Source organism: Dromiciops gliroides, chromosome 3 (genome assembly GCF_019393635.1).
Source record: "Dromiciops gliroides isolate mDroGli1 chromosome 3, mDroGli1.pri, whole genome shotgun sequence".
Lineage (NCBI taxonomy): Eukaryota > Metazoa > Chordata > Mammalia > Microbiotheria > Microbiotheriidae > Dromiciops > Dromiciops gliroides.
Window position 1 is genome coordinate 176,448,913 of NC_057863.1, and position 26,368 is coordinate 176,475,280.

Genomic DNA, 26,368 nt, shown 5'->3' on the forward strand with positions numbered 1-26,368 from the left:
GGTTAATTTTTTTTTTTGTAAAGTTGACTTACATTAGAGATTTCAAACTTGTAATATGTGGATCATCAATGATGATGTATGATGCAACAATTTATAGGAAAACTTTGGTTTTCAAAATCACAAGCTGGCTTGTAAATCAGGGACAATTTGGTTATGCTGAAATGTTCATGCTGAAACTAATACTTTAAATGAAGTTTGGTGATCAGGGCTTATAATGATACATGATAATTCATCACCACAAATATATACACATATATAATGTATATTACACACACACACACACACACACCCCTATATATGTATACAAACACACACGCGGCACACCATGCTTAAACTTTTAGGAGGTAGCTAGGCAGCTCAGTGGATAAAGTACTAGGCCTTGAATCAAGAAGACTCAAATTCAAATCCAGCCTCAAACACTTATTAGCTATGTGAATCTGGGCCAATCACTTAACCGCTGTTTGCCTCAATTTACTGGAGAAGGAAATGGCAAACCACTCCAGTATTTTTGCCAAGGAAACTTCATGGACAGTATTACTGTGTTATGATCCACAGGCTCACAATGAGTTGGACATGATTAAACAACATTGAAACTTATTTCTAATGGTTCATAATATAAATTAGTTCAATTTGAATTACTTTCAAATTTTTATAATGGAAATATGTAAACAAATTTTGAATGATACAGATACAGAAATGATATATTTGAACCCAACATATAAAAATAATTCTCAGAGTTTGTTTTTTTGTTTGTTTCTTTCTTTCATTTTTGTGAATGTACAATTTTGGGATGCTGAAATAAAATGCACCATTAGATTTCTAGGAACATGGTCCAGTTTAGTTAAACATGAATACATTTTACACTTATGTTTTTATGAATCAAATCATTCATGAGAGTATGTATTGATCCAAAGGCCCAGGGCCTTGGAAATCAAGCAAGTCTAGAAAGCATCTTTTCAATGAGCTACTTTGTTTAATTTTCATTGAATAAAACCCTGCAAATAGCCTTAGTCCATCGACATGAAGGAGAATGTGAGAACAAATGACAGGTGATATTGGCCAATATCATTGGGGTAAAGCTAACTTTTTCAATATCACAGAAGGGAGTGTCTAACAGCTTTTAAAAGACTACTTCCTTTCAAAAAGCAGGAATGCCTTGTCTTAATTTACATCAATCAAACGCCTTGCATTTATTAAGTGTCTAATACTAGCAGGCAATGTGGCTAAGGGCTGGGGATATAAAGACAAAAATAAGGCAATCCTCACCTCCAGGAATTTTACATTCTACCAGAAGGATACAACATTCAGATAAATACAAACTACCCCCCCCCAAAAAAAATACAAAAGGTGTTTTGTTATTGTTTCATGGGAATGGTGTGGTGAGAAGGCTAACAAAACACACACTTTGAAGGGAGGTAGGAACTTCAAGAGGCAGAAATTAGAGAACAAATTCCAGGAATTGGGTAGTCTACGTAAAACTATGAAGACAGGAGATGGAATGCCGAACAGGAAACAGCAAGTAGCTACACCTGGCTAGAGTATAAAATGCATGAGAGTGATGTGTATCATCCTGGAAATACTTAACTTAGATTATTATTATTAAATGACAAAGAGAATGTTTTTATTTTATCTGAAGGGCAATGAGGAGCCACTGAAGCTTCTTCAACAGCAATTACACGGTCAGGCCTGTGCTTTAGGAACATCAGTTTGGAAGGAAAGAGAATGAATTGAAGGGAGATCCTGGCTGCAAGGAGACCAATTAAGAAGCTACTGTTATAATTCAGATGAGAAGTGGTACGAGTCCGAATTAGGTGCGAGCAGAGTAAAGAGGGATAGATATAGCAAATGTAGATGTAGAATTCAGGAGGTTTGGCAACTGGTTTAATATAGAGAGTAGAAGAGAGTAAAGAGTCAAGGATGATTCATGGGTTCCAATTGGGGGTTACTTGAATAATGTTGCACTTGATAGAAATAGGGAAGTTACAGTGGGTTGAGTGGGAAATAGAATGACTTTGGTTTGGGATATATTTGTTTTGAGATGCAGTCGTAGAATTCAAGATGAAAGGAGATATCCAATAAGCAGTTGGCAATGTGGGAATGAAACGCTGAGAGACAAGGAATGGATGTGTAGGTTTGGGAGTGATCTACACAGAGAAGATAGTTGAATCCATGAAAGCTAATGAAATTACTTGGAGAAAGTGAAGAAAATAAGAGACCAGGGAACAGATCTGGTATATACCAATGCATAGAGGATGGGACATAGATGATAATTCTGCAAAGGAAATTAAGAAGGATCAGACAGAGAACATCAAAGAGGGAGTGGTCAACATTACTTAGTGCTATAGAAAGAAATATAGGTACTGAAAAAAGGCCACTGGATCAAAAAGATCACTGTGACTTTGGAACAGATTTAGTTAAGTGATAAGGTTGGAAGCCAGATTTCCAGAGGCCAGTGAGCAGGAGGTGACAAGTGGATGTAATGAATATAGATAGAATTTTTTTGTAGGAATATGGTAGTGAAAGAGAGAAGAGTTAGGATGAGAGGTTAAAAGGAAGGTAGGGTCAAAGAAAAAAAATAATATGGAGGAGATCTGAACATATTTGTAGGCAATGGGAAAGCAATCAGTGTAAAAGGAGATTGAAAAATCTGTGGGGAATAAGGAAGTAATTAACAAAAAAGGTTCATGTATGTCAAAATATTTATAACAGCACTTTTTGTGGTAGCACAGAATTGAAAACAAAGTAGATGCTCGGAGTTTTTTTAAAAGGCTTCACAAATTTTGGTACAGAAATGTAATGGAACATTACTGTGCTTTAAAAAATGGCAAATGTGAAGTATACAGAGGAGGATGGAGTTAAGATGAACTGATACAGAGTTAAGCAGAGTCATAAACACAAAATATAAAGCTTTAACAATATATATGGAAAACAACCATAATACCTTCTAATTTGAATATTGTGAAATTATAAGAACCAAGTTTGGCACTAAAGAAGGGCTATGGGAAGACATGTTTCCCAATTCTTTTGCAGGGCTAGATCCATAGATACAAATCATGTGATTTTTTTTTGTTCAATGTATTTATTGATTGGTTTTGTTCAATTTTCTTCTTTTTAAATATTTTTGTTATGGTTGTAAGGTCTGGGTCTCTGGTAGGGAGAAGAGAAGGGGGAGATCAAGGCAAGAAAAAACAAAATATATTATGATTTTTTTTAAGGAAAAAAAAACAGGGGAGAAAGAATGATTAAAGACAAAAACAGGAGGCCATGGGATAAAGGGCACAAGTATAGGAGTTGGACTTGGTGTTGATAAGGAGATTTTCTTAGAGCAGACCAAAAAAGGGAGAAAAAAGGAGATGCTGCTGAGGTGATCTGAAGGGTGTCAAGGGAGTTTTTAATAGACGGCCTTGATTTTTTCACTGAAGTATGAGGTGAAGTCCTCTTCTGTAGAAGGAAGGAGCGATACTGGTAGCTCAAGAAGACACAGTTTGTAATAGCTGCTGTGGAAAGTAAGATAGTATCAATAGGGAAGAATAAAAGCATTAATAGAAAGCAATGAAGGCCAGTTGAAACTGGCTAACAAATTTATAATTGACTCAGCACCGTTGTATGGTTTCCAACTACAATGTTCTGCAGCAATGGGAGTATTAGGGAAGAGGGTGGATGGTGGAAGTAATACAATGTCGGAGTTCAAAAAGAAAGGAATTGTAGGAAAAGTGGGCAAAGAAGTTCAAGGGTATGAAACAGTGCAAAGTTGAACTGGTAAAATAAAGAGTCAAGATTTGGAAGGTTCAAAAGTAATTTATGTTACTATATTTATAAATTATCCATATTTTGGTGGATTAAGAATGCATTCTCTATTCTATTTTTAAATATCAGATTAGAATTAATTCCTTCATATTTACACTATTAAGAATTCTAAACTTCATTGAGAATTTAGTTCTGTATTGCCAGACATTGCAAAGCTTCATTCTCTAATTCAAATTTCTAATTGCAAGGAATTTGGAGTAGACAAGATGAGAACAAAGAAATGGATTCTAAGTGAGAAACTCTACTAAATTTCATTCTTCTTTCTATTTATTAAGTTTCCTAAGATCTCACTTCCTGACTCTGCAGAACACTAATAATAATAATAATAATAATAATAATAAGTAGAGTAAAATTTTAAGTTTAACTCTGTCTATTCTCCTCCACATAAAATATAATTCTTTCTAAGCTAGTCAAGAAATAGACAATATTTTTGAAAGATAATTGTGTTTTAATTTTTCTAAACTTTTATGTATGGAACATAATAAATGGAGACTTAAATGACTTGATATAATGACATTTTTACCAAAAAAATTCTCTCTAACAGTAATATATAAATATTTACAATGAAAAAATAGCCAAGCCAAAAGGATATCTTCATTATATGAATCAATATCTTTCTAATACACATCAGAATTTTGAACACAGAATGTTTCAATCATGTCTATCTATATTTACATATAACTTCATGTGACAATTTTGAGATCTCAACTTAAATGATTTAAATGTATTTTTGTTTTATGTCAATTCTATTAGTATTTTTCTATATTTTTTGCATATGATTTTTAGAAGTTACCTGAAATAGTAAATCAAATATAAAAATGTAAACCTTGAAGCAAGAAAGAAAACAAATGTATGTAAAGTTAATGTATCAAAGATACAAAGGTTCTCACACAGGCAAGTACATTACAACATTAAAATCAGTATAATAAAACACTTTATGTATTTTCTTGGTAAGGACAATATTTCAGGATCTGATTGATTTATTATTAACAAAAATGGCTTTGAAAGAGGATGCTTTAAAAAAGTTAATGACAGCACACCTTAACTAAATACCCCACCACCTGTTTTCTCTAAAAGAATTTGTGATTTTTGAAATGAATATAAATAAAGGCATTGAGCTTACAAAGCTCCAACAAAACATGACATTCTTTAAATATGAAATTTCAAAAAAATAAATTGGAATAGTGCAAACCAATCTATTTAACTTAGTAATATAACAAATATATTCAATTTCAATGTAGAAACAAGATTTGCCTTTTATATTTCTACCATGATGACACACATTCACATGTCTGAAGTACTCATGGACGGACAGAGCTGCAAGCCGTTTGGTTTTCTTTCTTAAGTGTGGATCTTTATATTCAAACAAATATTTAACAGCCTTTATAGATTCAATAGATGGTTTTGGAATTTTTTCACATATGGGAACTACGTCGCCCTCTAGTGCCCAAAGACATTCGAAGCCTTGGCTCTCTTGCTTTATAATGTTCATTGAAGTCCAATCTAAAGCTAAGAAACCGAAGACTCTCATCAGAACTTGTTGTCAGTAACACCAAAAACTGCTGCACGATACCCTAGAGGAAAAGCAAGAAAGAATAAAATAGATTCAGTTAAGGAAAAAAAAAACAAGCAAAAACAAGATAAACCAACCCTTAACAATCTTCAAGACTTATGTCCAAAGAGGCAACTTTTTTGGGGGCTTGGATTCCAGATCAAATAAAACCAAAACAGAACACAGCTTTCTCATGCTTACAGTTAACATTTGGAAAGAAGGATTTCAGATAATTAATTAATGATTTTGTTCCTTCTTCCTCACCCTAAATTCAACAGTAACCATAATCAAGTTAATTCCTTATCAAAACAATAAAACTGAGCAATTTTTTAGAGTTAATTTAAAATTCTGAATACAATTTTTAAAAAAGAAACTCAGAAGGTGATCTGAAATAATTTATTGCAAATAACTGGAACTTAGTCGATATTCACCAAATACTTAAGACCCTATTATACTTACTTCAATATTGTCAGGATGTGTGATTTTTGACAGCAGGAGTATTTCTTTCACAATGCAACTCACAAATCTGATTTACTTTTTCTGAACAGATATGGTCAAAAAATTCACCACCTTTTGGCCAAATTAATGATAAGCCTCTCCAAAATTAGCTAGACTTGTCCATATACAAAAGATGTGTGAATTGTTACTAGGCCTGTATTCAAAATATTTCCAACATGGTAAAATCTGCCAAAGTAGTCTTTTTGTCAGAATTGTATTTGAGAACCCAGGGTCACCTCCATACTACAATTTTACAATTTTTAATTCTATTTACTTCTCCACTAATTATAAATATATATATATATGTGTGTGTGTGTGTGTATGTGTGTATATTATATATATAAAAGCTATAAATAGAGGATCTCAAATGAGTAGAGGAAACGTATACCAAACAATTCACCTCAAATTACATGTACAATCACTTTTAATCAATCATATCCATTCAACAAATATTTTATCTAGTATATAGTCCATGAAAGTCACTGTCAATTTAGAACTAAACCTAAATCCTTGAAAAAAAGGAAAAGCAAGCATTAAACATTAACATTAAAGAGACTCTAGAGTTAATAAGATGTGAAGTTTGTTAAATTTTAGATTTCCATCATCATTATTATTTTTTATGGAACAAAGAGATACTATAGAAATCCCCAAATACCATCAAGACTAATAAACTAATGGACATCTATCTGCCTAGGGCATGCTTTGTTGCCCTAGCATGTTCTTCTGTCTCCCTAAGGATAAATGTTATTTTAAAAAAATGGACCCACTATTACAGTCTCTATCAATCCCTGATATCCATATCCTCTTCATTTCTGACATAAAAAGTAAGTACTGAAAGTAAAACAGTCTTTTAGGACATTTACAAAACTAATCAATGTGTTGTGATAAAATAATTGATTTGACAGATGCACAAGGGCCCCACCTGAAGACTGATTTGGAATTGATTGAATTGGGTGACACTGAGAGACTGAGAACCTACTTAAGGATGATTAAATCGAGACCACACCTGGCTGGCCCTGAGTGGGGTGATGTTCTTAGAGACTGTGGACTACAACATCAACAGGAGACCACCCTCAACCAATCAGCTTGAAGTACCTCCTCTTTCAGGAAGGGAATCAGGAAGTAGGAAGGTGAGGCTCGCTCTGGATCTTCCTCTTTTCATCTGGGACTTCAGCTTGGTGGCAGACAGAGAAAAAGGAGAGATTTTCTCTCTCTCTCTCTATCCTGCATAGATCTAAGCTAGGGTTTTTCATTCTATAAGAGATCTGTTCTCACCCTCTCTCTCTTCACTAACTTCTAATACACTTTAATAAATACTTAAAAGCCTAAACTCTTGCTGAATTTATCAGTAATTTTAGCCAGTTCCCCCCCCCCTCCAAATGTGTGTGTGTGGAGGCAGGTAAGGACCCACATTAGATTTTAAACATCACAGTGTGTAAGTAAAATTAATCTGAAGCAAAGCATAGATCATCACTATATATAAATATATATTGATTTATTCATTCAGCATATATTTGTTAAGCACATAACTACTATGTGTAATACAGAGGGAGGCACTGAGAGAGAAAAAGAATGAGGCACGGTTTGTGTTTTCATAGAATTTCTAGGTCAGCAGGAGAAAATCCATCAAAGGTACCACCTCCCTTTCAGTCCTCCTCAACTCTTCCTTCTTCTCCATAATCTATATCCTGTCACTTATCGAGTTTTGTCCCTTTTAGCTCCACAATATTCTCAAATCTATTTTTTTCTTTCCATTAAATCCAAAACTAACCAGGGTTATAGAGCCTCACAACTTCTCACCTGCACTACTGGCAATAGCCTCTTAGCCAGTCTCTGCTTTATTTCTCCTCCCCAATACAGATTCCACATAACTGCCAAATTGATGTTTCTGAAGTACACTTGAAACTACACTGCTCAAGAAACATCAGTGTTGTCTTCAGGATAAAAATACAAACTTCTGTTTGGTATTTGGAAGCCCTCATAATCTGGCTCTGGTTGACCTTTCCAGATTTACTGTGCTTTCCAGACCTTAATGCATTCTAGTTCTGGCCAAACAGGTGTATTTACTGTCTCCTGTACTTGAGAATCAATCTCTTACCCTTGCACCTTTGTCTAGACACCCCTCCTCTTTTCTTCAAAACTCACTGCAAATATCACCTCTTTCGTACCAAAGGCCTCCTCCAATTCCCCCTTTGTAAGCTGCTGCTTCTTCTTCATCTTCTTCTCTTCCTTCTCCTTTTTTTTTTTTTTTTTGGCAGGGCAATGAGGGTTAAGTGACTTGCCCAGGGTCACACAGCTAGTAAATGTCAAGTATCTGAGGCCGGATTTGAACTCAGGTCCTCCTGAATCCAGGGCTTATGCTTTATCCACTGCACCACCTTGCTGCACCCCCCCCCCAAATTACTTCACAAGTATTTTATATGTATTAATTAGTGCAAATGTCGCTTCCCCCACCCAGCAGCATGTAAACTCCTAGAAGTTAGGGACAGTTTTTGTTTCTGTCTTTGCATCCCAGCACCTGGCAAAGTGCCTGGCATACCAGAGATGATTTAAAGTAAATTAAAGCTGAATTAAAGTAAAATGTAGTAAGTCCAATAAGGGAGGAAAACATTGCTAGGACAATTAAGAGAAGAAAAGAATTACTTTTTCACGAGTGGTTTGAGAAGTAAAGTTTCAAGAAAGAAATGGCACTTGAACTGAGCCCTGAAGGATAGATGAATCAAGTGAAGGGAGGGGAAAAGAGTTTTCATTCTCAAATACTTGGCATATTCAAGGCATTTAATTGTGTGTGTGTGTGTATGGGGGAGGGTTGAGACTCCTTAGAGGCTCATGTCAAAGTCCCAGGAAGCAGTGGGTTAACATTAAGAAAAGAATGATAGGCCAATTGGAGGATGGGGCAGCTGTCTGCTGCAAAAGCCAATCATAGGGTTAGAATCCAACACAACCATACCTAACAATCCTCTCTCCATTTCACCCTCTGCTATGAACAATCTCCTCCTTCTGAATTAAATGCACTTCTCATTAATTAAAACTAATTTTCAGGGCAGTTATAACCTAAACTAATAATTGCAGGGATTATTGTCTGCCCTGCTTCCATCCCCCAGATCACCTCTTGGCTGTGGTGGTCCTCATACAAGAAGGGTTCTGCACAGGAAGGCAGTGACAAGTTAGTAAGAACTCTACTTGTCCCATTTTCATTCTGATGGGACAGAAAGTTATACAAGTTGAACAGGTAGGTACACATGGATTGCAATCTGAATCACAGACACTGAATTATCTTCCACCACCGCTACTCTGCTCCCAAACCCACCCACCTTCCAAACTTCCCTATTATTATGAAGGGTACTACCATCTTTCCAGTCATCTGGATTCCTACAACTTTAATGCCATCTTTTATGTCTCATTCCGTTTATCCAAAAATTGAAATATCCTGGTTTGGTTTTTTCTACTTTCTCTAGCATCTCTCCCCTTTTCTTTACTCACGCAGCTTTGATCTTAGTTCTGAACCTAATGACATCTCACACTTAGACTACTCTAATAGTCTTATAGTAAGTTTCCCTGTCTCAAGTCTCTTCCCATTTCAATCCATTCTCCATATGGCTCCCAATATGACTTTCCTAAAGTTCAGGTCTCACCATGTCCCTCCCCTACTCATAAAACTACAGAAGCAGCCTTTTGACTTCAGGACCAATTACTTTATCTTTCACTCATCTTGTTTAATTTACTATTTTAATCTAAATTTTATAATGTATGTAATCATTAGTACAATAACACATGGACATAATTTATAAGTAAATATGCACATATTGGGCGTGTGTGTTCGTGTGTGTGTGTGTGTGTGTGTGTGTGTGTGTGTGTGTGAAAGAGAGAGAGAGAGAGAGAGAGAGAGAGAGAGAGAGAGAGAGAGAGAGAGAAAGAGGAATGCATAATCAGAAAAGATTAGAAACTGCAAGTCTAGAACATAGGATGTATGGAACAGAGTGAGAGATTAGACTGGAGGACTTCAAAGTTAAGTTGTGCCATTTAAACTTGAATTTGGTAGATGATAAGCCTTTTTCAGGCCTTTTCCTGAAACTCATCTGAGTTCCTGTATACATCCCCAAACCCCATCCTACCTTGTTAGAGCACCTATGCCAGAACACAGAGATCAACCAACAATAACTTAGTGTAGGAGTCCCTATTTCCTTTTTTTTTCCCCCCAGAGGTAAGCAATACATCTAATGAGGAAATTACAGTAGTTGTATGCTGAAGAGAAAAGTGATGAGATTCCCTTCCCCCAACTTTTTATACCAGTTGGATGTCAACAGGGAGAGTTTTCTGTGCTCACAATCTTATGGAAACTGCGTGGGGAAGACACCAAGAACTATTCAATTCCTTCTTGTTTGTCTTTGATAGCAACCCGGAATTGCTCCTCCAACAAGGAAAGCTCGCCGATCAGATCAGTGATGGCGTTGGTGAAAGCCTCCTGAGGGCTATAAACTGGAGTGGTCTACACATGAATGACGATTTTGTGTTCCAGTATTCCAGACTTTATAGCCTGCAAAAAGCACCTGAAGATCTTTCAGTAACTGTAATTTGATGATGTTTCCCAGCATGTGTGTGGTCCTCCTTGTTGATTGTAAATAGGCACTGGGGACCTTAGTGTCCTTATTAATAGTAATGTTCTTCTCTCCCTCAAAGGATAGGGAGGACTCGAAGACCAGAGGCACGTTCATCCTCTGCCATCACCATTGCTGCAGGTGTTTCCCAGCTGGCCCAACTTCTGCTTCCAGGGCATACTGTGATACCCCCTATTTCCTTTTATCTGGCAGATGGAGAATAAGAGATCCTACAACTACTGTGGGATGGAGGAAAAATGTTTTCCTGGCCTTCTAAAATGAAACTCCAAATGTGTCTTTCTATAGCTACACATGGTAGTTGAGTTTTATGGCATTACAGAACCATATTTCATAGAATCCTAGAGTTTTAGAGTTACTTTTCTTTTATTACAATAAATTAAAACAATTACTATTGTATTATTATGGAATAAACATATTTTTGTAATCAGGTCTAGAAAGCTAACAACAATTTTATAGACTTGTTACTATGGGGGGAAAAAAAAACAATGGGAGTACCAAACATACAAATTATAATACAGGTAAACTACTTTCAAGTCAGTGATTGCCATTTATGTAAAAATAGTCAGACATATCGTGTGTGTGATAAGGAAGGGAAAAGGGCAGAAAGAAAATTAAATTTTTTTCCTGTGGAATATTATTGCTGAAAATGTAGACAGTGACTTCCTGTTGAGTGATGAATTTGAAAAAAATGATATGTGAAGCTCATTAAAAGTAAATATGAATAATTTTTCTTTTTCACAGGTATGGGACTCTGGGTGTGCACTCATTTATGAAGCAGTGAATGACAAATAGCTGCTGACACACTACTATTTCAAGCTCTCCTACAAGGAGAACAGAAAGCAACTTTTTCTGTGAAGGGAAGAGACTATGAATGGTAATGATTTACAAAGAAGATTAAGACTGTAATTTGAGTGCAATTGGGATTATACTGATTAAGATTACTTTTTTAAAAAATCTATTAAATCCATCATGGAAGTGTATAATGGTAAACAGAACCATCACAGTTCCTTTTAAAAATGAGTACACAGACTTTTTTCCTAATTACATATTACTCACTATATTAACTCCTTTGCAGCTGTGTTCCTTATTTTAATTAGTAATATGTAGTTAACCACCAGGTATCTATTTTGAAAGGAATATTAAAAATAAATTATGTATAGAACTAGCTCATATAGACACTTGATAAAAAAAAGCCTGTATTTTTAAAATAATTTTATATTGCACACATGGTTATTATTACATGTGGTCATTAATATCTTTACATTTTTCAACAAAAATGCAAAATGGGACAAAGCAGGAAAGGGAGAGTTAAGATAAAAGAAATATACAACTGGCATAAACGTCACCTCTCCTTTTAGTTTCTGAAATGAATTTTTTGTGGTCATCAACTGTTGGCTGACTTGGAAGATTCAAAATAAGATTTTCCATGAGCAACCCTCTCAAAAGGTACATTAAGAGACAAACTAGATTTTGTTATAATAGCTTATTTTAAAGATAAATTGTAACTGTCAAATATTCACTGCAACACAACTGAAAATGATTCTTTCCTGTGCTATGTACCTGGTAAAAATGTGTCAATATTCGCAACTGAGAACACATTTTTGGTATAGATTCTTCAAATTCTTTAATCCTCTTTTCTTCCTCCTCTTCCTCTGCTGCTGTGATTCCCCACTGACCCTGTAAAATACAACCATCTAAATTTCATTGAAAATTAAATGACATCAAACTTAAAAACTCCATTCTAAGCATTTTGAAATTACACTATATAATGTAATGAGGCTCATATTATTTTAAACATTCCACCAAATAAGTATCTGCCCTTCAAAGCAGTGACTTATCCTAATGATAATGCCAGCATTCAAAATATTTTTAGAATACTTCCTTTAAAATTACTATTATAGCCAGTTTTAATTAACCATATGAAAATCCCCTTTTATGATCAGTTGCACCTTGTTTTTTACCAAAAACATTATTCAACTTCATCATCTATCTTATTAACCAGGTCTCCTCTATGAATGACTTTTTCCAAAACCAAATCTGCCTTTTAAAGGTAAGGATTTCTACCACACAGAAGATAATTAAAAATATATGCCAGTGGGGCAGCCAGGTGGCACAGTGGATAAAGCACCGGCCCTGGATTCAGGAGGACCTGAGTTCAAATCTGGCTTCAGACACTTGACACTTACTAGCTGTGTGACCTTGGGCAAGTCATTTAACCCCCATTGTCCCGCCCCCCCAAAAAAATATATGCCAGAGACTTGGAAAAAGTCCCAGAAAATGATGTCTCAAATGCTTTGAGCAATGATAGATAATATCACTGAAACAAGACTACATGTATGGTGCCCTGCCCCCCCCTCCCCGGTAACATTATTTTGAAGCACTCATTTGGGAACATTCTCTTATACTCTCTTAAAAAACAAACTAAATGACTCTACAATACCATTGTATACCCAATTACTGACTTCTTAAAATTGGTTGGGACATCAAAGGGCAAGGTCATATTGTTGTTGTTGTTATTGTTTGCCTTCCATTCTCAAAGACGACCATGGCATCAAGGTGATGTCATGACTTGCAGTGAGGGAGGGCTGTCCAAGGTCAACAAACTCACTCTCCTCCAGAGCTTTCTAGGTCCAGTGGCAAGATATACATCTTGACAACTGGAGATGGCCCAGATGTTTTAGGGCAATTGGGGTTGACTTGCCCAGGGTCACACAGCTAGTAAGTGTATGAAGTTATATTTGAACTCAGGTCCTCCCAACTTCAGGGCCAGCGCTCTATCCACTGCACCACCTAGCTGCCCACTGTCATGTTACAGATGAAGAAAAGGAGGTAAAAGAAAGTTCAATGAATGAGTGAATGAAAAAGCATTTTATTAAGTACTTAAAATGTGCAAAGAAAGCACTGTGAAAAACCTTGGAGAAGTATAAATATAAAAGCAAGACAGCAGTCCATATTCTAGAGTTCACATTCTAATGTGGGGTAAGGGGAACAACATATACAGTAAGTTTCAGTTTTAAGTAAAATGGAAAGGCCTAGTGGCCCTGGGTTGCAGTGGCAAAGCAGGTTATGTGTCTTCTTTAGTGTCATTTCCATTAATAAAATCACACTTATTTCTGACACTGAACAATTTGACAAAACCAAGAATTTTGGGGGCAAGAACTTTCTTTTCTGGGTATTTAAGTAATTTGGCTGCTGAGTAGGTGGGGGGCTACAGCACTTAAAGAGGCAGATAGTTGCCAGGTCACATCTCACAAAATTTGCTTTCCTGTGTGATGATCAGAGGTGGTGAGCTGGAAGCAGGTTTAGTGTTGGGGGTTAGGAGGGACAGCATTTCTATTCCTTGGCCTTTCAGGCTTACCTGCCCATCTCTAGCACCTGATCAGCAGTTGGTGTTGGCAGTGACTGTGAAAATGCGCTAACAATTATATTTCTACTAAAGAGAAACGAGCTGCTGAAGGAGACAGCTGCCTCCCCCTCACTGGAAACTTTGAAGAAGAGACTAGGGTAATACAGGTAGTAAGAGTTGGAGGTAGGTTATAAAAGTAGGTCCTCTGACACCAGAACCACTGTTCTTTCCATTACATCATGCTGACTCCTACCCATCTCCTTTTAACTGCGTTAACTGTTACTTCCAACGAATTTATTCTTTTAAAAAATCTGGAACCAAATGATAAATACTGCAGTGATGGGGCAGCTAGGTGGCGCAGTGGATAGAGCACCGGCCCTGGAGTCAAGAGTACCTGAGTTCAAATCTGGCCTCAGACACTTAACACTTACTAGCTGTGTGACCCTGGGCAAGTCACTTAACCCCAACTGCCTCACTTAAAAAAAAAAATACTGCAGTGACTAAATTTGACCTAAAAGAAAAGAGATAAGAATTCTTTACTGTGGGTATGGAATACTTTAAGATCCAAACAGGACTTTTCCTTTAGAATCTGGATAACTTTTTAAAGACAAGATTAATAGTTTAAAAACTCTGGGAGGATTTTTAAAAAAATTATATTTTGTTCCAGAATATTTTCTTCTATTTATGCCTAAATTCATTACCCTAATTCTAACTTCCAGTGGCAGCTTTTGTGTTAAAGGGTATTCTCTTTTTTTCCTGGTTAAAAGATCTTCAGAGAATAGTACTAGCAGCATAGCACTGAACATAAGTTAATTTACATTATTCTTGTAATTGTAGGGACACCTCACCAGAAAAGACTGGAACAGCCAGGTGAATCAAGTATACAGAATTTGAAATTCTGATAAATTTACATTTTCATCAGAAATCATCTGTACTTTCCATTACTTCAGGCATGCAATCAGAAAATGTTGAGGAAAGCTATCAATTGAGTCTAATACATGTCAATATCCAAAAATGATAAAGGTAATTTACCATTACATTATAACATGGTAGTGATATAATATTTAATAGGGTACTTGCATAAGAATAGTTATAAACAATTATGGTAGCATTCTGTTTGAACAGCAAGTAATTTTAAACATGTTAATCTTCTCAAACCAGCAAATTCAATGAGACTGATAACAATTTGACAACAATTGTTTCCTATGAAAGTTGAACTAAGTTATATCCGGTTCTAGTCTATTAGGATTATGATATACTTGAAAAAACACAGGATTCTGAAGATTTGGGTTTGAATTCTGCCCCTGCATTTACTGCCTGTGCAATCTTGGTTAATTTACCTTACCATTCTGGGCCTCAGTTTTCTTTTCAGTAAAGTAAGTGGGTTCAAATTAATTCAATAATTATTTCTTAAACTTGGACCAAAACAACTTAAACTAAATATCAGACTACATGATTTCTTTTTTGATCTATTTTTTCCTTAATAGTATTTTATTCTTTCCCAGTTACATGTAAAGATAAGTTTTCAACATTTGTTTTTATAAGATTTTGAGTTCCAAATTTTTCTCCCTCCCTCCTGCCACTCCCCCAAACAGCAAGCAATCTGATATGGGTTATATATGTACAATTACATTAAACATTCTTCCACATTAGTCATATAGACTTACATGATTTCTAAGGTCACTTCTGGCTCTAATCTTATAATCATTAGATACATTACAAAATATAACCCTTGGAAAAAAATCCAACTATACTCTCTGAAGAGTAATTTTTCACCTTTGTTGAAATAAAATAAGCTACTAGACGCCCAAAGCGGTCAAATAAACAGTTAAAAAAACAATCAACAACATGTGAAGAAATGTTCAAAATCAAAACCAAAGAAAAATTAAAACAACTGGAGAGTTTCCTCCTTATACCCATCAAAATTAGCAAGGATAGGAAGAAATGATGGTGGAGGGATTGATGGAGGACAAACAAAAATTTACTGTGCATAGATCTATTAATTGGTTCAACAATTCTGTAAAACAAGTTGTACTTGGGGGGGGGGGGCAGCTAAGTGGCACAGTGGATAAATCACTGGCCCTGGATTCAGGAGGTCCTGAGTTCAAATCTGGCCTCAGACACTTGACACTTACTAGCTATGTGACCTTGGGCAAGTCACTTAACCCTCATTGCCCCTTAAAAACAAACAAACAAAAACCAAGTACTTTTACTCAATGGCTTGGCACATAGTAAGTGCTTTTTCATTCATTTTGTTAATACATTAATTCTTTTTTATTTTATATTCAATTCTAGATTCTCTCCCTCTCCCCATCCATTGAGAAAACAAAAAATACAAAATCCATTACAAATATGAAATCATGCAAAACAAATTTCTGCATTAGCTATGTTCTGAAAAAAAGTACAAGAAAGAAAAAAAAAGTAAGATAATTTTACAATGGGCTACAGAGAGGTTAAATGATTTGCCCAAGGATACAGATATTAGTAGCAAAACTACAACTTGAACAAAATAGAAATATAATTGCATCCCTTTCAATTAGAAGGTGATAAGAAACCATTAAAATCTTAGAGTTGGAAAAGAGTGGAAAAGGCATACCTAAATTTCCAAAAAAGAGAAAAAGTGAAGTAATAGAGAAAAAAAGTAGGAGAAGGGGTATAATTTAAGGACTGAAATGTTATCAGGGATTTGAGGCAAGAGAATTAAAGACTAGTGTAATTGGTGAACTGATGATCTGAAGATGTGATGTGGCATACCTTTGTTCCTGTAGGTTGGGAAATATTCTATTATGGTCTCCCTAATAGATTGGGGTTTGGTTTTACTGTTGATGCTGTTGATTTTCTATGTGAATGAATGACTCCCCTGAGAAGGAAGGGGTAGATGAAACCTGAATATACTGAGGTGGCTGGAGCTGTACACATTGGTGCAGGTGTGCAGAGCTCCCTGGCTCTAGAGAGCTAGAGGAAGCCATAAAGAGGTGCAGAATAAAACTAAGATACTTTTAATCTGAGAAAGAATCTTATGCTAGGAGCAGCAAAGGAAAAGTAAGGTTCAGATAGGGTATGGAAGCTGATCCTTAATGTCCCAGGCTACAGAAACAAATGCCAATTTCGATAGATAAGGGGCATAACTACAAATTTGACTTGGGAAATTTTATTTTAGGTAGACTAACCAGAAAGAAAGAGGAATATAGATGATAGGATTGAGGTGAAAGAAAAGGCCAGGGCATAGAGATCTTCAGATAAGGACAGTGATACTAAAGGCCTGGATCTCAAGAAAGAGTTTGAAGAGGTCAGAAAGTAAATTGAAAAATCTCACTCATTTAAGAGCTAGCAGAAGAAAAGGCTCTTTTTAGGTTCAAGACCAGCAAACCTACTAATAAAGTGAGAAAATATTTTCTGTGAGAAAATATTAATAATGAATTTTTTGGAGGACCCAGAGATCAGTTTCTCAGTGCTTTCTCCTCCTGCGGATCACCCCCCCCACCAAGTTCAGTTCTTGAGAAACTTCAGAAAATCTTATTTGGGACAAACCAAAGGGAAGGACTGAGGAGATCAAACCACATCTAGATAATGGGCTTTGCCTTGAGCCACTTCAATGGGGGTCTTTTGCATTTTTTCCCTGATGTAATCCATAGAGTTTATTTTAATTTAGACTACCTTCAAATCATGTCAACCAATGGAATTGAATAATGCTAACCAATTAGCTTTGATCAATGTATATTGAGCCGCCTCTATCAAAAGAGGATAAAAATCCTGGGTAAACATGGGACTAAGAACTCTCTTTACTCTCCCTCTTAGTACATACAGCATAGATCTAATAGGTCTTCTGAACTCTCTTGGGTCTCCTTGAGACCACATGTTGCCTCTCTATAAGACAGCATGGGTCTTCTGGAGCTTTCTCCTGCTAGCACTAACTGCCATGCTGAAGTTCTCTCTCTGCTTTCCTTACCATGTGGCCTTAGACCAAGAGAAGTTAAGGATACATGCTATCAATGCTTTACTGGTATACAATAATAATAAATATATGATTATAGAAAACTGACTTATAGCAATAGTAATTATTATTGGGGGGGTGGAATGAGGCAATTCAGGTTAAGTGACTTGCCCAGGGTCACACAGCTAGTAAGTGTTAAGTGTCTGAGGCCAGATTTGAACTCAGGTTCTCCTGACTCCAGAGTCAGTGCTCTATCCACTGCGCCATCCAGCTGCCCCAATAGTAATTAATTTTTAAAACACATTTCTCAAACATATAGAGAATAATAATGATAATAGGCAGTTTTCAGACAAAGAAATCAAAGCTATATATAGTAATAAGAAAAAATATCCTCAATCACTACTGATTAGAGAAAAGCAAATTAAAACAACTCTGAGGTACTACCTCATACCTATCAGATTGGCTAATATGACAAAAAACGAAAATGAAAAATTTTGGAGAAGATGTTGGAAAATTGGAACACTACTGCACTGCTGGTGGAGTTGTGAACTGATCTAACCATTCTGGAGAGCAATTTGGGACTATACCAAAAGGGGTATAAAACTGCATACCCTTTGATTCAGCAATACCACTGCTAGGTTTATATTTCAAAGACATCCAAAAAGGGGGGAAAGGAGTTTTTTGTACAAAAATATATAAAGCAGTTCCAGGGGCAGAGCCAAGATGGCAGAGAGAAGCTAGGGACTTGCTTGAGCTTTCCCATATTTCCCTCAAAAATAATATTAAATCAAGCCTCTAATCAAAATCTGGAACTACAGAACCTACAAAAAGAGAGAGACACAATCCTGCTACTCAACATAATTTAGAAGACTTCAGGAATGGTCTGTCTCATCTGGGTGAAAGGGGAGGGTGGCTCGGCACTACTCATCTCAGCTAGCAGCTCACCTCAGCAAAGCTTGGCTCAGTGGGCAGCCTGACACTGCTGCAACTAGACAGCTGAGAGCAGTAAGAAGCTTGCAACAGTGAACCCTGTGCCCCAGGAGCAGAGTTCAACTTTATAAGTTTAAAAATAGCCTACAATATAAGGAAGAAACAAAAAAGGACCCTTCTATGACAACTTCTATGGTGAAAGGGAAGACCAAAAACTCAAACTTAGATGAGTTAGTCAAAATGCCTACAAGTGAAGACTCAAGTGGGAAGATGATCTTGTCTCAAGAACAAAAAGCCTTCTTTGAAGAGCTCAAAAAGGCTTTTAAAAACCAAATAAGACAGGTAGAAGAAAAAATGGAAAAAGAAATGAGAGAAATAAGTTACACTGCAAAAAGAAGCACAAAAATTGACTGAGGAAAACAATTCCTTAAAAAATACAATTGGCCAAATGGAAAAAGAAGTGCAAAAGCTAACTGAGGAAAATAAGACCTTAAAAATTAAAATTGAAAAAAAAAAATGAAAATTGAGCAGATGAAAGCTGATAACTCCATGAGATACCAAAAATCTGCCAAGCAGAATAAAAAAACTGAAAAAATAGGAGAAAATGTAAAATACCTCATTGGAAAAACAACTGACCTGGAAAATTGATCCAAGAGAGATAATCTGAGAATTATTGGACTACCTGAAAGCCATGATCAAGAAAAGAGTCTAGACTCCATATTCCAGGAAATTATCAAGAACTGCCCTGAAATTTTAGAACAGAGGATAAAATCATTGAAAGAATCCACCGATCACCTCCTGAAAGAGACCCCAAAAGGAAGACTTCAAGGAATATTGTAGCCAAACTCCAGAATTATCAGGTGAAGGAGAAAATACTCCAAGCAGCCAGAAAGAAACCATTTAAATATGGAGCCACAGTCAGGATTGCACAGGACCTGGCAGCTTCAACATTAAAGGATCGCAGGGCTTGGAATATGATATTCAGGAAGACAAAGGAGCTTGAATTACAACCCATGATCAACTACCCAGCAAAACCAATCATTCTCTTTCAGAGGAAAAGATGGACATTTAATGAATTAGGGGACTTCCAAAGCTTCCTGAGAAAAATACCAGAACTGAACAGAAAATCTGATCTCCAAATACAAGACTCTAGAGAAATATAAAGAGGTAAACAAGGAGGGGAAAAAGGTTGTTCAATGATATTAAACTGCTTGAGTCTCTATGAGGGAGGATAATACTTTTAACTCTTGGGATCTGTATCTCTGTTAAGGTATTGTTATTAAATCAACTTTGGTGTGATGATATAAAGAAACTTAAGGGGGCAGAATAAAAGAAGACTAGGGGGAGGAGAGGAAGGGGGAAGGTGGAATGGGGTTAATTACATCATATGAAGAGGCACAAAAAGAACCCATTACAATAGAGGGAAAGAAGGGAGAGGTGGGCATTGTTGCAACCCTACTCTCAACAGATTTGGTTCAGGGAGGGAATAAAATACACTCTCATTTGTATAAAAAAACTTATCTTACTCTTTAAGGAAACAAAAGGGGAAGGGGAAAAACAGTGGTATTGATAGAAGGGAGGGCACAAGTGAGGGAAAAAGGGGAAAGAAAAAGAAGGGCAGCTGATAAAAGGGAGGGCAGATTGAGGGAGGCAGTGGTCAGAAGCAAAACACTGGTCAAGTGGAATAGGGTGAAAGAAGGGAAAAAAGAGTAAAAACAAAGGGGAAAAGAAGATGGAGGGAAATAAACAGTTAATAATTTTAACTGTGAATGTGAATGGGATGAACTCTGCCATAAAACAGAAGCGAACAGCAAAGTGGATTAAAAATCAGAATTCTACAATATGTTGTTTACAAGAAACACATGTGAAGCAGAGTGATACACAGAGAATAAAGGTAAAAGGTTGGAACAACTGACGTCAAAAAAGCAGGGGTAGCAATTCTTATCTCAGACAAAGCAAAAGCAAAAATAGATCTAATAAAAACAGATAAGGAAGGAAACTACATCTTGCTAAAAGGTACTATAGATAATGAAGTAATATCAATACTAAACATGTATGCACCAAGTGATATAACATCCAAATTCTTAGAGGAGAAGTTAAATGAGTTACGAGAGGAAATAGGCAGCAAAACTATACTAGTGGGGGATCTGAATCTTTCCCTCTCAGAATTAGATAAATCTAGCCACAAAATAAATAAGAAAGAAGTTAAAGAGGTGAATAGAAGATTAGAAAAGTTAGATATGACAGACATCTGGAGAAAACTGAATGGGGATAGAAAGGAATATACCTTTTTCTCAGCAGTACATGGCACATACTCAAAAACTGACCATGTATTAGGTCACAAAAACCTCATAGTCAAATGTAGAAAGGCAGAAATAGTAAATGAATCCTTCTCAGATCATGTTGCAATAAAAATGGCATGTAATAAAGAGCAACGGAAAGGTGGACTGAAAATCAATTGGAAACTAAACAATCTCATCCTAAAGAATGAGTGGGTCAAACAACAAATCATAGAAACAATCAATAACTTCATCCAAGAGAATGACAATAATGAGACAACATACCAAAATCTATGGGATGCAGCCAAAGCAGTGCTTAGGGGAAAATGTATAGATCTAAATGCTTACATGAATAAAAAAGAGAAAGAGGAAATCAATGAATTGGGCATAAAACTAAAAAAGCTAGAAAAAAGAACAAATTAAAAATCCCCAACTAAATATTAAATTAAAAATCCTGAAAGTCAAAGGAGAAATTAATAAAATTGAAAGCAAGAAAACTATAGAACTAATCAAATAAAACTAAGAGCTGGTTCTATGAAAAAAAAAACCAATAAAATAGATAAGCCTTTGGTTAATTGGATAAAAAAAAAAAAAGAAAGAAGAAAACCAAATTACCAGTATCAAAAATGAAAGGGATGATTTCGCCGCCAATGAAGTGGAAATTAAAACAATAATTAGGAGCTATTTTGCCCAACTGTATGCCAATAAATTTGACAATCTAAATGAAATGGGCAATTTGTATTTTTGTAAATATTCATCCAAGTTAACTGAAGAGGAAATAAAAGCCTTAAATAGGCTCATTTCAGAAAAAGAAATTGAACAAGTCATCAATGAACTCCCTAATAAAAAATCTCCAGGGCCAGATAGGTTTACAAGTGAATTCTACCAAACATTTAAAGAACAATTAATTCCAATACTATTCAAACTATTTGGAAAAATAGGTGAAGAAATTCTACCAAACTCCTTTTATGACACAAATATGGTTTTGGTACCTAAACCAGGCAGAGCCAAAACAGAGAAAGAAAATTACAGACCAATTTCCTTAATGAATATCGATGCAAAAATCTTAAATAAAATATTAGCAAGGAGATTATAGCAAGTGATCACCAGGATAATACACTATGACCAGGTGGGATTTATATCAGGAATGCAGGGCTGGTTCAACATTAGGAAAACTATTAATATAATCAACCCACATCAATAACAAAACTAACCAAAATCATATGATTATCTCAATAGATGCAGAGAAAGCATCTTACAAAATACAACACTCATTCCTATTAAAAACACATAGGAATAGGTGGAGCTTTCCTTAAAATAATAAGCAGCATCTACCTAAAACCATCAGCAAACATATGTAATGGGAAGAAATGGTCAAAGGATATGAACAGGCAGTTTTCTGATAAAGAAGTCAAAGTTAACTATTGCCATATGAAAAAATACTCTAAATCACTATTGATCAGAGACATGCAAATTAAAACAACTCTGAGGTACCACCTCACACCAATCAGATTGGCTAAAAAAAAAAGAAAATAATAAATGTTGGAGAAGCTGTGGAAAATTTGCAACACTAATGCATTGTTGGTGGAGCTGTGAAGTGATCCAACCATTCTGGAGAGCAATTTGGAACTATGCCCAAAGTGCTATGGGACTGTTCATATCCTTTGACTCAGTGGTACCACTGCTAGGTCTGTATCCCAAAGAGACCATAGAAAAGGGAAAAGGACCCACATATACAAAAATATTTATAGCAGCTCTCTTCGTGGTGGCGAAGAATTGGAAATAGAGGAAATGCCCATCAATAGGGGGATGGCTAAACAAATTGTGGTATATGAATGTAATGGAATACTATTGTGCTATAAGAAACGATGAATAGAAGGAGTTCAGAGAAACCTGGAAGGACTTACATGAACTGATGTTGACTGAGAGGAGCAGAACCAGGAGAACATTGCACACAGTAACAGCAACACTGTGTGATGAACAATGGGGATAGACTTGGCTCTTCTCAGCAGTGCAACAATCCAAAACAGTTTCAAAGAACTTATGATAGAAAACATTCTCAACATCCAGAACAAAGAATTGTGAATTATGAATGCAGATCAAACCATACTGTTTCTACTTTTGGACTGTTATTTTTTTTTCCTTCTTGTTTGAGGTTTGTCCTTTGTGCTCTGATTCTTTTTTCACAAGATGACTAATGTAGAAATATGTTTGATGTAACTATACATATACAACCTATATCAGACTGCTTTCTGTCTTGGGGGGGGGGAATGGAGAGGGGGAGAAAAGAAAAATTTGGAACTAAAAATCCACTGTAAACAAATATTGAAAACTATCCTTATATGAATATGTAACTGGAAAATAATAAAATTAAATTTAAAAATATGTAAAGCAGCTTTTTTGAGGTGATTAAGAACTGGAAATCAAAGGGATGCTCATCAACTGGGGAATGGCTAAACAAGCTGTAGTATATGATTGTAATGGAATATTATTGTGCTGTAAGAAATGACAAGCAGGATGATTTAAAAAACAAAACTGGAAAGACTTACATGTATAGTGAAGTGAACAGAACCAGAAAAAGTTGTGCACAGTGACAGCAATATTTTTTGATGAAAAACTGTGAGGGACTTAGCTATTGTCAGCAATACAACGATCCAAGACAATCTTAAAGGACTAATGATGAAGCAAACTATCCACCTCTAGAGAAAGAACTGATATTGATGGAATACAGACTGAAGCATATTTTTTGCTTTCTTTCCTTTTTTCTTTTATTCAAGTCTTCTTATACAAAATGATTAATATGAATACCTGCACATGTATAACCTATATCTGATTGCTTCCTGCCTCAGAGAAGGTGGAAGGAGGGGGAGGAGGGAGGGATATAATTTAGAACTCAAAACTGTTGCCTGAAATCCATCAGGAGAGACTGTACTGAAAGGACTACAGGAAAGGTACCTGCCATAGGCCAGAAATTTCCATTTTCAACAAAGGTTAGAAGAGGGCTTAAACAATTAAGACATAGTCTTGTTGAGTCAAATGGACCAGAGAGTACACTGCATTTAGTCTAACATCAAGACAAGATAGGGAAGAAGCCACATCAGTTAAGAACAAAGAGGAAGAGGGCAGCTAGGTGGCGCAGTGGACAGAGCACCGTCCCTGGAGTCAGGAATACCTGAGTTCAAATCTGACCTCAGACACTTAACACTTACTAGCTATGTGACCTTGGGCAAGTCACTTAACCCCAATTACCTCACTTTAAAAAAAAAAAAAGAATAAAGAGGAAGGTGGGGAAAAAAGGCCTAATTTTCAGTTTTTAGTAGCTGATGTAGCTGACCAGGACTCTTATAAACACTGTAAGTTAACACTTGTTATAACTTTTTGGTTACCATGTCTCTCCTGCCTACTGTTAATTGTAATGTATACCAGTATAACTTAACCTTACATCCATGTACTGTTTTTAGGGTACAGGGCAAGAAAGATTGGAAAATGTCTATTCCTTCCCAGAAGCTAAGTCAAATAATTTCCTAACCCAAGAAAAGAAAGAACAATTAGAAAAGCCAAAAAACAAGGGGCCAAGTGATGGAACTGCTATTAGAATAAAAAACCTTCATGCAGTTGAAGTGCCCTGAATTCCATGGTATAAATTCTTATGCTATCTAGATATACTTTTTTATCTTTGCATGGTAAACTAAGATTTTATTTCATTTTTAAAAGGTTGGTGTGACAGATTTTTGAGAAGGGAAAGGAAGAATATGGGAAAGAGGTCACAGTACTAGAAAGAGAATATACAATGAATACTGTCTTTTGGGAGCCTTCTAGATGGTATCAATAAAAGGAGTCAAAATGATGAATTATGAAGAATTGGGAAATAAGCAGTAACCATGACTCATTTTGTCACACTTCCCTTTTTGGCCACACTCCACTTATTTTATTACAACTTAGTTTATAATCTTTTATGTTTTCTTGTATATATTCTTCAAAAGATTTCAATTTATCTCAATTCCTAAATAATAATTTTTAGATAGTGTTTGAAAGTTACAAATATCAGGTGGGCCAAAAGTCACAAAGGGGAATGATGATTAACAATTTTTTGAAAATGATATTTTCTTTATTTCACATATACACACACACATACACACATAATCCTATGAAACAGGTATTGTTGCCCCAAATATTATTAACCCCATTTTACACATGAGGAACTGAGGCTCAAAGAAATTATAACTTGTCCAGCGTCACACAGCTAACTATTAAGTATTGGATTCAAGATTACAAATCAAATCTTCTGATGTCAAGATCTTAGCACTAGTACCATATTCCCTCACACTGTACAAACTGCCTAATAATTTTGATAGCATTCCTAGCCTGTTAAACAATTTCTCAGCTGCAACACCAGTTTCTAGATCCCTTTCTGTGTCCTAAATATGGTTATGTAAAGTATACTAAACAAGTCTAGTTGTACTATTTATGCAAATCTATTTCATTTGAATGAGTTTTACAGGGTACCATCAACTCAGACACAATGGATCATATCATGTTATCATCACACCAAATAGAGTAAAAGATGACAGGGATTTTGACAGACAGCCAAACTTGTTTTATAGTTTTTAGAACCCAGACTTATCAAAGGCATCTCTTTGTGGGGGAGGAAAAGGAAGATATTAAGGTCACTATAATAAGTATAATAAGTTTCAATATCATACATACCCTGTAATCCTCCTGTATCTGCTATATGGCAAAAATTAAGTTCATTTTACCTTGCAGCTTTCTGTATTAACAATGTAATACACTGAGTACAAAATAAAATTATTTATTATAGCTAGTCCTGAAAGATGAATTACAAATAGGATGAATTGTAGTTATTCTGAGTTTGTTTGCCTTTATTTTAAAATGATGAATTTAATCTTCAAAATCACACTATTTACTAAACATTTTATATGTTGATATATCTAAATAGCCAATGACCAAAAATTTTAGCAGGAATATCATCAAATTTATTTACATTTATGACTGTGGCAAAGGCTTTTAGAATGAAATTCCTATTTTGAAAGTCCATAAGGATTTTTCAGCCACAGTAACTCTCAAAAACTATGAAGGGCTATTAGTTTCAAAGACTAAGAAAGGCTGCAATTTGCAAGAGTATAGAGAGTATCCACATCAATGAAGTCACTAAAATTCTAAAGAATTGAAGTGTGATTTCCAACCATACCTCAATTTCATTTTGTTTTTTCTTTTCCTCAAATTGCAATCGACGCTGTAGCTCTTCCAAAGCAGCTCTGTATATTGCATCTTGAGCATTCTGAAGTTCAATAATTTGATCAAATACAGCTCGAAGTTGATTTAAAAGAACCTGGGAAATTAAGAGATAAAAGGTTTCATTTTTACAACTAGCAAGATCAACAT

At 35.6% G+C, this 26,368-nt stretch overlaps 1 protein-coding gene and 1 pseudogene across 2 annotated transcripts in view; both read right to left on the minus strand.

The window, feature by feature from the left end:
• Nucleotides 1-694: 694 nt before the first annotated feature.
• TUBGCP3 (tubulin gamma complex associated protein 3) overlaps nt 695-26,368 on the minus strand; it is a 163,968-nt gene continuing 138,294 nt past the window's right edge. For both annotated transcript variants that reach the window (XM_043997221.1, XM_043997222.1), the window contains exons 20-22: nt 26,175-26,315; nt 12,037-12,153; nt 695-5,381 (exon numbers count right to left, since the gene is read on the minus strand). In XM_043997221.1, the coding sequence (XP_043853156.1) occupies nt 5,223-5,381; nt 12,037-12,153; nt 26,175-26,315 (417 nt within the window). In that variant the 3' untranslated portion in view covers nt 695-5,222. The remainder of the gene's footprint in view (nt 5,382-12,036; nt 12,154-26,174; nt 26,316-26,368) is intronic.
• LOC122750483 lies at nt 10,187-10,572 on the minus strand (annotated as a pseudogene).